The sequence below is a fragment of the Heptranchias perlo genome, chromosome 2 (assembly GCF_035084215.1).
Source record: "Heptranchias perlo isolate sHepPer1 chromosome 2, sHepPer1.hap1, whole genome shotgun sequence".
Classification (NCBI taxonomy): Eukaryota; Metazoa; Chordata; class Chondrichthyes; order Hexanchiformes; family Hexanchidae; genus Heptranchias; species Heptranchias perlo.
In genome coordinates this window covers 118031939-118045420 of record NC_090326.1, presented here as the reverse complement: position 1 = coordinate 118045420, position 13482 = coordinate 118031939, and the positions used below count along the sequence as shown (strand labels likewise).

Sequence of the window (13482 nt, the reverse complement as noted above, 5' to 3'; positions counted from 1 at the left end):
CAACCTGCCCTGCCACCTTCTATGATTTGTGCACATACATCCCCAGATCTCTCTGTTCCTGTACCCTTTTTAGAATTAGGCCCTCTAGTTTATATTGCCTCTCTTCGTTCTTCTTACCGAAATGCATCACTTCGCATTTTTCTGCGTTGAGATTTCACCTGCCACTTGTCCGCCCATTTCACCAGCCCGTCTCTATCCTCTTGCAGTTTATCGCTATCCTCCTCACTGTTCACTACACTTCCAAGTTTTGTGTCATCTGCAAATTTGGAAATTGTGCCGTGTACACCCAAGTCCAGGTTATTAATACATATCAAGAGAAACAGTGGTCCAAGTACCGACCCCAGGGGAACACCAGTGTATACCTCTCTCCAGTCCGAAAAACAACTGTTCACCACTACTCTCTGCTTCCTGTTACTTAGCCCATTTTGTATCATGCTGCTACTGCTCCCTTTATTCCATGGGCTTCAATCTTGATGACAAGCCTATTAAGTGGCACTTTATCAAACGCTTTTTGAAAGTCCATATACACATCAACAGCATTGCCCTCATCTACCCTCTGTTACCTCATCAAAAAATGTCAAGTTAGTTAAACTCGATTTGCCTTGAACAAATCTGTGCTGGCTTTCCCTAATCAACCTGCACTTGTCCAAGTGACTGCTAATTCTGTCCCGGATTATCGTTTCTAAAAGTTTCCCCACCAACGAGGTTAAATTGATTGGCCTATAGTTGCTGGGTTTATCCTTACAACCTTTTTTGGATAAGGGTGTAACATTTGCAATTCTCCAGTCCTCTAGCATCACCCCCGTATCTCAGGATGTTTGGAAGATTATGGCCAGTACTTCCGCAATTTCCACCCTTACTTCCCTCAGCAACCTAGATGCATTCCATCCGGATTGGGTGACTTATCTACTTTAAGTACAGCTAGTCTTTCTAATACCTCCTCTATCAATTTTTAGCCCATCCAGTATCTCAACTACTACTTCTTTTACTGTGACTTTGGCAGCAGCTTCCTCCTTGATGAACACAGATGCAAAGTGCTCATTTAGTATCTCGGCTATGCCTTCTGCCTCTATGAGTAGATCTCCTTTTTGGTCGCTGATCGGCCCCAATCCTCCTCTTACTACCCGTTCGCTGTTTACATGCCTACAGAAGACTTTTGGATTTCCTTTTATGTCGGCCACCAGTCTATTCTCATAATCTCTGCCCCTCTTATTTCCTTCTTCACATCCCCTCTGAAATTCTTTATATTCAAATATTTTTTCCAGTAATACAAGGTTTAAAATGGGGAAAAAGGCAGACTTTGTAAGTCACACAAAAATCACCCAAGCAAAATAATGTGATTTATCAAGTTTTAACATATTTTCATACACAAACCTTGGTGCAAACTATTAGGACTGGAATGCCAAGATTATGTGTAAGTGTATTTGAACCTAGAGGTAAGACCACGCTTTCTTCATTTGTTTCTTGTGACACAGTATTCCTTCGCTGTGGAGAAACTGGTAATTCCTTATCAGGTTCTTCATATTCTTGAAACTCTTTCACCACTGTAGAAAGAAAAAAAAGTGTAAAAAATATTAGGCACTAAATTAGTTTCATACCTGGGCTGCATGTGATAAGTTTTCAAACCATTACATTTAATGACATGTAGTATAGTTGATGCAGTTTCTCATTCACTATGTAACTTTGTATAAAATTACTGATGCCAAGGTGTTTTTTTTTTAAAAAGTTAGCCAAAACATAAATGAATAGTAGGTCTACATTGTAAATAGAAAAAAACATGGTTAGTGTTTTCAGTGAACACATCAGTTACTTGAGAAATGCAAGCAATCCTCACAATTGGAGAGATTTAATGCCCCTTTAACCCCTGCTCAGTAACAAAAGCACTGATGACATACAGTATTTTCACATTTTCCCTCAAACATTGTTAACATTTTGCAGAAGTTTACATGCTTTCTCAGGATATGTTTTGTGACAGTACATGCTACAATACACATTTCTCAATATTTGTAGTCAGGGTCATACATTGCTATACAGTTCTACATATTAGAGTGCAGGGTGCTCGGTGACAGGGGCGCGATCATCTCCAGTCCCAGTTTTGGGGTGGGGGGGGGGGGGGGGGTGGGGGGGGGGAGGGGGGTGGGGGGGGGCGGTGGTGGCAGGCGTGGATATATATAATTTTGTAGATCTCAGTTACAGTAAAACATATTAAAGGACACCCACATTACTTGGATTTGGAGTCAAAACTTTCACAGACGACTGGGACTTGCTGTTTTGGGGCTATACAGATCAACAAGTACAAACAGTGAGCTCCTTGGCTTGGTGAACTGCATTAGTGAAATCACATGGTGATCCTGGCTAGAAAAGCTGAAATGCCAATTATCAAGAAAACCTTATAATATTTGCTAATGGTGACAAATAGAGTAAAGACTATATCCATTTAGTCACACAATACTGTCTTGCTGTTTGGCATCTGTTGCTTCTGTATTCAGTTTTCTAAAACATGAGTATTTTTCAGCAGGGTGACTGGTTAGCAATTAAGATTAGCACTGTGGCTGATTTTCCCCGTTGCTGCTGCCACCCCCCCGCACCTTCAGGCCAACTGCAATGTTTTTGTTGCTGCCGTGACCTAATGGACAGTTATTATTGTCACTGTAGTAGTGGGTTCTTGACACTGTGTGGCACTGTTGGCAAAACCAAATTGTTCTATTCCAAAAATCAGAGCTTAAAAAGTAAAACAAAAGATAAGTGGTTCAGACAGCCATCAGATAACATACAATTTTCTCGTGACTATATGAAGGACTGAGATAAACCAGGATCATTGGCTTTTTAAGCCCATTTTTCTTTTTGTTTATCCTCCAATTTTTCTCCTCCTTCTGAAGATGCTAACTCTTGCTGAGATACGATCCTATGAGTGCTGGCAGTTTTGTACTTAACTTGTCCAAGTGGCCATTCTTCATTTGTGAACCAGCAAGCTATTTTGTCATGGCTGGTAATCACAGCTGATCTTTATTCTGCTCTCTTAGCCAATGTCCACAGACAATCGCTTTCCCGCAGGGGTCACGGGATAATGATCAAGAATGGGATCCCTAGCTCGCTCTCCCCTGCCTTAACCCAAAAGGTATTAGGGTCCACTGCAGTGTCCCAACTGCCTCCCTGGCCAAGAGCAGCTTTTTTCAGCACAATTGGTAAACAAGCACTGGACCTTTTGGTTTGGCATGACTAGTGTTACATGAGCACTTTTACTCATTAGACTATCTGCAGAGCTTCAGATCACTTATTCTCATGACATTGATCCAGTATTAGAAACCTTCAACAAGGTTTGCTCCTGAGCTGTAAATAGTAAATGTGCAAATGGGTTAACAATAAAAAATACATGTGTGCAGAAAATTAAAGATTTTCAACTTCTATTTCACAACACAGATACATCATTCATTTAAGCAAAAGTCAAATTAGTATATGCACATTACAAGCTGAAATTAATGAAGGATCCTATTTACCTTTAAATTTATCTTTGGCTGCTTTTCCTTTAAAAATAAATAAGGTTTTGCTTCATGACATTGAAACCACCTAATACATACTTACTGGCATGAATCGGACTCCTCAGTCTGATAAATAGAACATATTTCCAACCAGGTGATACTCAGCACACATATTGTAGACTAATTTCCCATAAAACTCAAGAGCACTGTGCAACTAAATGCAAACATTACCCACTAAATACTTCATTAACAGTTGCAACTTTGGAGGAAATTGGAATAGCAAGTTGCAACTTGCTTGATACAAGTGAGCTGCTGTTATTCAGTGTACTTACCTGATCATCACAACTGAGGCTCAACAGCATACGTTCAGGAAATAGCTGAAATGTGATAGCGTTCATAGTCATTATATGCTTATAGAACACCCTTACACAAAAGTTCTTGCTAATATATTTAAATAACACCTTCATAGTACAGCATTGCTACATGCAGCAGCATCAGCTTTGATGGTTGAACTGTAATGTAAAATGAGGTAGGATTGCTATCCTTGGCAAGCAATTGCCGCTGGTGGCCCCAGACACCATGGGCAGGATTTTAACTGTGTAAAACGAGTGGGTTGGGGGCGGGGGCATTGAAAATTGCAACCAATTTCAGACCCAGCTTCCGACCCGCCCATTTCCCGGTTTTCACTGGGGTGGGCAAACCAAGCTGCTCCCAGGAGACGGGATGATTAATAAACCTTTCGAGGAGGCTACAGGCCTCCATTTTGAAAGGTTTGGCAATTTTAGCCAATGGGGCCGGGATTCCCGGGCCTTCTCCTTCATGCCGCGTGAGAACATAAGAACATAAGAAATAGGAGCAGGAGTAGGCCAATCGGCCCCCCTCGAGCCTGCTCCGCCATTTAATAAGATCATGGCTGATCTGATCCTAACCTCAAATCTAAATTCATGTCCAATTTCCTGCCCGCTCCCCGTAACCCCTAATTCCCTTTACTTCTAGGAAACTGTCTATTTCTGTTTTAAATTTATTCAATGATGTAGCTTCCACAGCTTCCTGGCGGCAGCAAATTCCACAGACCTACCACCCCTCTGAGTGAAGAGGTTTCCCCTCATCTCAGTTTTGAAAGAGCAGCCCCTTATTCTAAGATTATGCCCTCCTCGTTCTAGTTTCACCCATCCTTGGGAACATCCTTACCGCATCCACCCGATCAAGCCCCTTCACAATCTTATATGTTTCAATAAGATCGCCTCTCATTCTTCTGAACTCCAACGAGTAGAGTCCCAATCTACTCAACCTCTCCTCATATGTCCGCCCCCTCATCCCCGGGATTAACCGAGTGAACCTTCTTTGTACTGCCTTGAGAGCAAGTTTGTCTTTTCTTAAGTATGGAGACCAAAACTGTATGCAGTATTCCAGGTGCGGTCTCACCAATACCTTATATAACTGCAGCAATACCTCCCTGTTTTTATATTCTATCCCCCTAGCAATAAACGCCAACATTCCGTTGGCCTTCTTGATCACCTGCTGCACCTGCATACTAACTTTTGATTTTCTTGCACTAGGACCCCCAGATCCCTTTGTACTGCAGTACTTTCCAGTTTCTCGCCATTAAGATAATAACTTGCTCTTTGATTTTTCCTGCCAAAGTGCATAACCTCACATTTTCCAATATTGTATTGCATCTGCCAAATCTCCGCCCACTCACCCAGCCTGTCTATATCCCCTTGTAGGTTTTTTTATGTCCTCCTCACTCTCTACTTTCCCTCCCATCTTTGTATCATCTGCAAACTTTGATATGTTACACTCGGTCCTCCTCCTCCAAATCGTTAATATAGATTGTAAAGAGTTGGGGACCCAGCACCGACCCCTGCGGAACACCACTGGCTACTGGTTGCCAGTCCGAGAATGAACCATTTATCCCAACTCATCTGCTTCCTGTTAGATAACGAATCCTCCACCCATGCCCAGAATATTACCCCCAATCCCAGTGATTCTTTATCTTGAGCAATAATCTTTTATGTGGCACCTTTATCGAATGCCTTCTGGAAGTCTAAATGCACTACGTCCACTGGTTCCCCTTATCCACCCTGTACGTTATGTCCTCAAAGAACTCAAGCAAATTTGTCAGACATGACTTCCCCTTCGTAAAGCCATGCTGACTTTGTCCTATTAAATTATGTTTTATCCAAATGTTCCGCTACTGTCTCCTTAATAATAGACTCCAAGGAGAGGAGGAGAGAAGGCCCGAAACTGCAGGTAAGTGCCTTTCTGGCACATCTTGTGGCCCGGAGGAGCAGGTGTGTTTTCCCCAGGCCCAACAAGCCTACCTGCAGCAACCCTCCCCAACGAACATGGACCCAACCCTCCTCAATGAGGAGTGCAGAAGGAGCATGCCAGGAGCAGCACCAGGCGTACCTAAAAATGAGGTGCCAAACCTGGTGAAGCTACAACTCAGGACCACATGCATGCATAAACAGCGGAAGCAACATGCTATAGACAGAGCTAAGCGATTCCACAACCAACGGATCAGATCAAAGCTCTGCAGTCCTGCCACATCCAGTCATGAATGGTGGTGGGACAATTAAACAACTACCAGGAGGAGAAGGCTCTGTGAACATCCCCATCCTCAATTATGGTGGAGTCCAGCACGTGAGTGCAAAAGACAAGGCTGAAGCGTTTGCAACCATCTTCAGCCAGAAGTGCCGAGTGGATGATCCATCTCTGCCTCCTCCCGATATCCCTACCATCACAGAAGCCAGTCTTCAACAGCACGCACAGTTTGGGTGTTATCAGTGTGAAAGTTTATATACACCCTGCAACCTAAATGGGGTGGACGCCACAGCACCAAGTTGCTCAAGTGGCTCTGGAATATGAAGGAAGTACTAAGTACACTTTTGTTACATATAGTCAGAAAATAATAGAATCATTACAGCACAAAAGGAGGCCATTCAGCCCATCGAGCCTGAGCCTCTGCTAATGGAGTCACGTATCATTTTGGGAAACTCTTTGGAGAAGGCAACAAGGCACAACATTGTGCATTAATGAAAGTCATCAAGAACTCAGTCACAGAAACAATTATCTTCAACTTCATATTTGTTTTGATGAATCTTCAGTACTTCAAAATGAGTCTTTAAAATTATTTTAATTTGCAACAAGCATCTGGTTAAGTCACTTAGAATATGCAGGGAAAAAAGCTCATTTTTAAAAGACATTTGTCTAGACTGATACTATTCCTGCAATACAGATTTCACCCAGTTAAAAGCATAATTTAGTAACATTTAGCAGAAGTACGATTTGCAGTGAAGGCTGCTGAATTGCCAACATGTCTTGGAGTACTGAAAAATAAAACAAATCAGAGATGCTGGAGTCACTACCCAATGTCAAAAACCATATTTCTGCAATTCACTAGAGATCCTTTTTTAAAAAAAAATTGTATTTCCAATAGCTTACACCCACATATTTTATGAAGTCACTGTACATTCTGATTACATGGTGCCTGTGAGGATTACATTGATATATTAAGATTTCTTGGCATGGTTGTGTTTGCAGAGAGAGAAATGCATGTTTTAGGATCATCTGAAAACACAACATCAGGTTCCACGTGTAAGCTGACGACACCCAGCTCTACCTCACCACTGAACCCTCCACTGTCCCTCATTTGTCACACTGCTTGTCCGTACTGGATGAGCAAAAATTTCCTCCAACTAAATTTTGGGAAGACCGAAGCCATTGATAGGTTTACAGTGTCTGTGTGTAAACGCACGAAGCGAAGTTAACAAAGTTGGTGAGCTGCAGGCACAATTAGCCACATGAGTATTTGATATTGTGGCGATAAGGGAGACCTAGCTCAAAAAAGGGCAGGATTGGGTACTAAATATTCCTGGATACAAGGTGAAAGAAAGGAAAGGAAAGAAAAGAGTGGGGGTGGGGATTGGGGTGGCAGTAATGATTGAGAAGAATATTGCAGTGCTGGAGAGAGAGGATGTCCTGGAGGAGTCAAGGACAGAATCTATTTATGATGTGGAGATGCCGGTGATGGACTGGGGTTGACAATTGTAAACAATTTTACAACACCAAGTTATAGTCCAGCAATTTTATTTTAAATTCACAAGCTTTCGGAGGCTTCCCCCTTCGTCAGGTGAACGATGTGAAAGATTTCACATCGTTCACCTGACGAAGGGGGAAGCCTCCGAAAGCTTGTGAATTTAAAATAAAATTGCTGGACTATAACTTGGTGTTGTAAAATTGTTTACAAGAATCTATTTAGTTAGAGTTAAGAAACAATAGAGGTGCCATTATACTACAGGGTATAATCTACAGGCCACCAACTATTGGGAAGGATATAGAGGAGCAAATTTGCAGGGAAATTTCAGAGAGGTGCAAGAGCCATAAAGTAGTGATAATGGGGGACTTCACCTATCCTAATATAGACTGGGATAGTAATATGTAAAGGGCAAAGAGGGGAAGGAATTTTTGAAGTGTGTTCAGGAGAACTTTCTTTACCAGTACGTTTTCGGCCCAATGAGGAAGGAGGCATTGCTGGATCTGGTTCTGGGGAATGAGGTGGGCCAAGTGGAGCAAGTGTCAGTGGGGGAACATATAGAGAATAGCGATCATAGTATCATAAGGTTTAGATTAGCTACAGAAAAGGACAAGGAGCATTCTAGAGTTAAAATACTCAATTGGAGGAGGGCCAATTTCAGTGGGATGAGAACAGAACTGGCCCAGATAAATTGGTATCAAAGATTGGCAGGCAAAACTGTAATTGAACAATAGGCAGCCTTTAAAGAAGTGATGGTTCAGGTACAGTCTAGGTACATTCTGACAAGGGAGAAAGATAGGGCAACTAAAGCCAGAGTTCCCTGGATGACGAAAGAGATAGAAAGTGAAATGAAGCAGAAAAAAAGGGGCAAATGACAGAAGTGAGATTGATAATACAAGAACCAGGCAGAATATAGAAAGTTCAGAGGGGAAGTGAAAAAGGAAATAAGAGGGGCAAAGAGAGAGTATGAGAATAAACTGGCAGCTTGCATAAAAGGGAATCCAAAAGTCTTCTTTAGGCATATAAACAGTAAATGGGTAGTAAGAGGAGGGGTGGGACCATAAAGGAGAGCTACGCATGAAGGCAGAGGGCATGGCTGAGGTACTAAATGAGCACTTTGCAACTGTGTTTATCAAGGAAGATGCTGCCAAAGTCACAGTAAAAGAAGTGGTAGTTGAGATACTGGATGGGCTAAAAATTGATAGAGGAGGTATTAGAAAGACTAGCTGTACTTAAAGTAGATAAGTTACCCGGTCCGGATGGGATGCATCCCAGGTTGCTCAGGGAAGTACAGGTGGAAATTGCAGAGGTACTGGCCATAATCTTCCAATCATCCTTAGATATGGGGGTGGTGCCAGAGGACTGGAGAATTGCAAATGTTACATTCTTGTTCAAAAAAAGAGTGTAAGGATAAACCCAGCAACTACAGGCCAGTCAGTTTCACCTCAGTGGTGGGGAAACTTTTAGAAACGATAATCCGGGACAAAATTAACAGTCACTTGGACAAGCGTGGATTAATTAAGGAAAGCCAGCACGGATTTGTTAAAGGCAAATCATGTTTAACTAATTTGATTGAGTTTTTCGATGAGGGCAATACGGTTGATGTGGTATATATGGACTTCCAAAAGCTGTTTGATAACGTGCCACATAATAGGCTTGTCATCAAAGTTGAAGCCCATGGAATAAAAGGGGCAGTGGCAGCATGGACACAAAATTGGCTAAGTGACAGGAAACAGAGAGTAATGGTGAATGGTTGTTTTTCGTACTGGTGGGAGGTATACAGTGGTGTTCCCCAGGGGTCGGTACTTGGACCACTGCTTTTCTTGATATATATTAATGACTTGAGTGTACAGGGCACAATTTCAAAATTTGCAGATGACAAAAGTTGGAAGTGTAGTGAACAGTGAGGAGGATAGTGATAGACTTCAAGAGGACATAGACAGGCTGGTCGAATGGGCGGACACATGGCAGATGAAATTTAACGCAGAGAAGTGCGAAGTGATAGATTTTGGCAGGAAGAACGAGGAGAAGCAATATAAATTAAAGGGTACAATTCCGAAAGGGGTGCAGCAACAGAGAGAACTGGGGGTACATGTGCACAAATCTTTGAAGGTGGCAGGGCAGGTTGAGAAAGCGGTTAAAAAAGCATACCGGATCCTGGGTTTTATAAATAGAGGCATAGTGTACAAAAGCAAGGAAGTTATGATGAACCTTTATTAAAAACTGGTTCGGCCACAACTGGAGTATTGTGTCCAGTTCTGGGCACCGCACTTTCGGAAGGATGTGAAGGCCTTAGAGAGGGCGCTGAAGAGATTTGCTATAATGGTTCCAGGGATGAAGGACTTCAGTTACATGGATAGACTGGAGAAACTGGGATTGTTCTCCTTAGAGCATAGGAGGTTGAGAGGAGATTCGATGGAGGTATTCAAAATCATGAAGGGTCTAGACAGAGGAGATAGAGAGAAACTGTTCCCATTGGCAGAAGGGTCAAGAACCAGAGGACATAGATTTCAGGTGATTGGCAAAAGAGCCAAAGGCGACATGAGGAAAACCTTTTCTACACAGCGAGTGGTTATGATCTGGAATGCACTGCCTGAGGTAGTAGTTGAGGCAGATTCAATCGTGGCTCTCAAAAGGGAATTGGATGAGTACTTGAAGGGAAAAAATTTTCAGGGCTACGGGGAAATGGCTGGGGAGTGGGACTAGCTGGATTGCTCTTGCAGAGAGCCGGCACGGACTCAATGGGCCGAATGGCCTTCTTCCCTGCTGTAACCATTCTATGACTCTATGGTCCCCGCCGCAAACTCTGTTCCCTAGCCACCGACTCCACCCCTCTCTCTAGCCACTGTCTGAGGCTGAAACAGACCATTCGCAACCTTGGCGTCCTACTTGACCCTGAGATGAACTCCCAACCACATATCCGCTCCAGCCCCAAGACTGCCTACTTCCACCTCCGTAACCTTGCCCGTCTCCGCCCCTGCCTCAACTCATCTGCTTCTGAAACCCTCATCCATGCCTTTGTTACCTCTAGACTCGACTATTCCAATGCTCTCCTGGCTGACCTCCCATCTTCCACCCTCCATAAACTAGAGTTCATCCAAAACTCTGCTGCCCGTATCCTAACTCACACCAAGTCCCGTTCACCCATCACCCCTTTGCTCACTGACATACATTGGCTCCCAGTCCGGAAATGCCTCGATATTAAAATTCTTATTCTGGTTTTCAAATTCCTCCATGGCCTCGCCCCTCCCTTTCTCTGTAACCTCCACCAGCTCTACAACCCTCCGAGATCTCTGCGTTCCTCCAATACTTACCTCTAGCGCATCCCTGATTTTAATCACGCCACCATTGGCACCCGTGCCTTCAGCTACCTAGACCCTAAGGTCCCCAAACCTCTCTCCACCTTTAAGAAGCTCCTTAAAACCTACCTCTTTGACCAAGCTTGTGGTCACCTGGCCTAATATCTCCTTTTGTGACTTGGTGTCAAATTTTGTTAACGCTCCTGTGAAGCACCTTGGGACATTTTACTACGTTAAAGGCACTATATAAATGCAAGTTGTTGTTGATTAAAGCAATTGGTTTATCTTGGTCGAGAGGCTCAGGCAGTCCCGAAACAAGAGGACAGGTCGGAGATACCACTTGCAGCAAAAAGTAAATGGGGCAACTGAATTTTATAGCGTACATACCACATTACACAAACACCACAAATTTCCTCTCTCCCTACCTGAGGAATGCCGGCGGGGCTGTGGGCAGAAATGCACCCTCTTACACATATTCTTGTCATGCCTCCTATTCAGCCATGCTGCATGGTGACTTGGGATATTACAAGAACCAGGGTCACAGTGAGTGAATAAGTCAAATTGTGTTGCATACTAGTATTTTGGGGATTCTGTCCATTGTTCTGCAAAAGAAAAGCAAACAAGTGGCTTTGGGCACGACCAGCCTTGCAATTACAAAAGACCCTGCCCAGTGGTTGTTGGGTCTATACACTGGAGCATGAAGGGCCACTGTAATATGAAGACTATCACAGTTCTCATCACTATGAGGAGCAAGGGGACCCCCACCCCCACCCAGACCAGCTGTGATGGAGTGCAGCCTTCTCAATAAGCTGAAGAACTTGAACTGAAAAGCATTCCAATCCAAATGGGTGATATTCAACCTTGACTTTGAACTGGAAAATGCCAAGTAGTCTAGGGTCCATTCTTGGAAGCTCACACAACACAAACCTTCCTTCCTCCTTCACACTCTCCAATTTCTCCCAGGAGAAGAAAGCAAGTAAAGCAACTGTGTAAAAACAAGCCAAGATAGTTACTCTAACAGCCTGAGTAATTTTTTAATAGAAAAATAAATGAGAAATACACTAGAATAAATGTTTGTTACTGAAGCAAACATCTTTGGGGAACCAAAACTAGAATAAGATATTTTTCTCCCGAAACAGCTGGTAGATTACAAAGATGTATTTTAGGAAATGGTGAAGACAATGCTTTGTACTGTGCGTATTATTCAGGAAGTACATTTAGTGCTGTTGGCTGTTGCCCCATGATGATCTATAATCATCTGATCATAGTTCCTGCTTTGATCCAATTTAGTATCTAGTACACTACAAGTCAACAGATCCAATATGCATATTAACATTTTTTCTACGGAAAAAGGGATTCAAGTAGGCATCTAAGTTTAATATGTTTTATAGAATACATATAAAAGCTAAAATACCCCAGGTACTTTAATCTAATCTAACACTTTCAACTCCCAGTTAAAACAGTTAACTATTGTGAAGAGATAGCTGGATCTGCATTCTCTAATATTGTTTATAAACCAGTGATGTAGGTTGCACATAACAATATGGATGCCAATTATCAGTTCTACAAAATCTGTTTTGGATGAGACCAAAATTATTCCATATTGAACTGCAGTTTACAGTAATGACCGTTTTCAAAAGGATCCCAGTTGAAAACATAGCAGCATAGAATTTAACTCAAGGTATTGAAATATTTAGGTAATGTGAACAGTGTTTACACAGCAGGCAATACAAACAAGGCAGACTTCAATTCCAGGAGTTCAAGACTAGCTCTTCCTGGCCCAAAACAAAATACACATTATGTTGCCTCCATAATATAAAATTTAATTTTCTTGCTGAATTGATAACTGTTCTGTCACAAATGTCAGTACTTCAGTGTGGACATATTGCATCAATACCAAAGGCAACAGGCAAAATCCACCACATCATCCATTGCTTTTTTTAATGGCCATTTGAACCCCTTGAGTTTACACGGTAGTAATCACTCCCTGGTTTCCATCTCTATTTAAACTACACAAGGTGGGTGGCAGGGGGAGAAGAGAACAGAATACAATTTTGGACATATTGCCAAAAAATATATTACATACTTTTGCATTGTTACTATCGGGAATTATGGCTTTAAGTGGACATTGTACATCAGATCTAATGCAAAAATGCTCTGAGCACTGAAAAATTTCAGTAACCAATTATCACTTGCCATATATTTAAGTAAGTACATACAGTATAGTACTTACAACTCTGTTCCATTTCCTTCATTTCTTCTGGTGGTATTTTTAGTTTGTCAATGTGTTCTTGAACAACATTGGCCCACTTCTGCAATGAATCCATGACCATCCAAGGCCGGGACATATCCACTACCAGCATAAGCAGAGTGTCTTTTATGTTATCAGATGTAACTGCAAACTTCAGGAGACCTTTATGGTAAGTGTCACCATCCAAGATCCAAACATTGCACCGAGTATGATCTGTTAATACAAGATTCCACGAAGGAAAATAAAACAACCAGTTAATTTGCATCACTGGACTGCACCTTCATCTAAAATACTCGTAACAAAGTCATGCAATATTCAGGGCTGCTAGGGAATCAGTGGAGAACTTTAGTTACTTAAAAGGTAAGTAAATAAATTCTGCAGTTTAACAACAATTTCTGGACTTTTTTTTGTTTT

The 13482-nt window shown here is 42.2% G+C and overlaps 1 protein-coding gene across 4 annotated transcripts in view; it reads right to left on the bottom strand.

Moving 5' to 3' along the window:
• LOC137342379 (cytoplasmic dynein 1 light intermediate chain 1-like) overlaps positions 1-13482 on the bottom strand; it is a 77904-nt gene that overhangs the window by 42802 nt on the left and 21620 nt on the right. For all 4 annotated transcript variants that reach the window (XM_068006317.1, XM_068006328.1, XM_068006309.1 and 1 more), the window contains exons 4-5: positions 13051-13281; positions 1375-1544 (exon numbers count right to left, since the gene is read on the bottom strand). In XM_068006317.1, coding sequence (XP_067862418.1) covers positions 1375-1544; positions 13051-13281 — 401 coding nt within the window. The remainder of the gene's footprint in view (positions 1-1374; positions 1545-13050; positions 13282-13482) is intronic.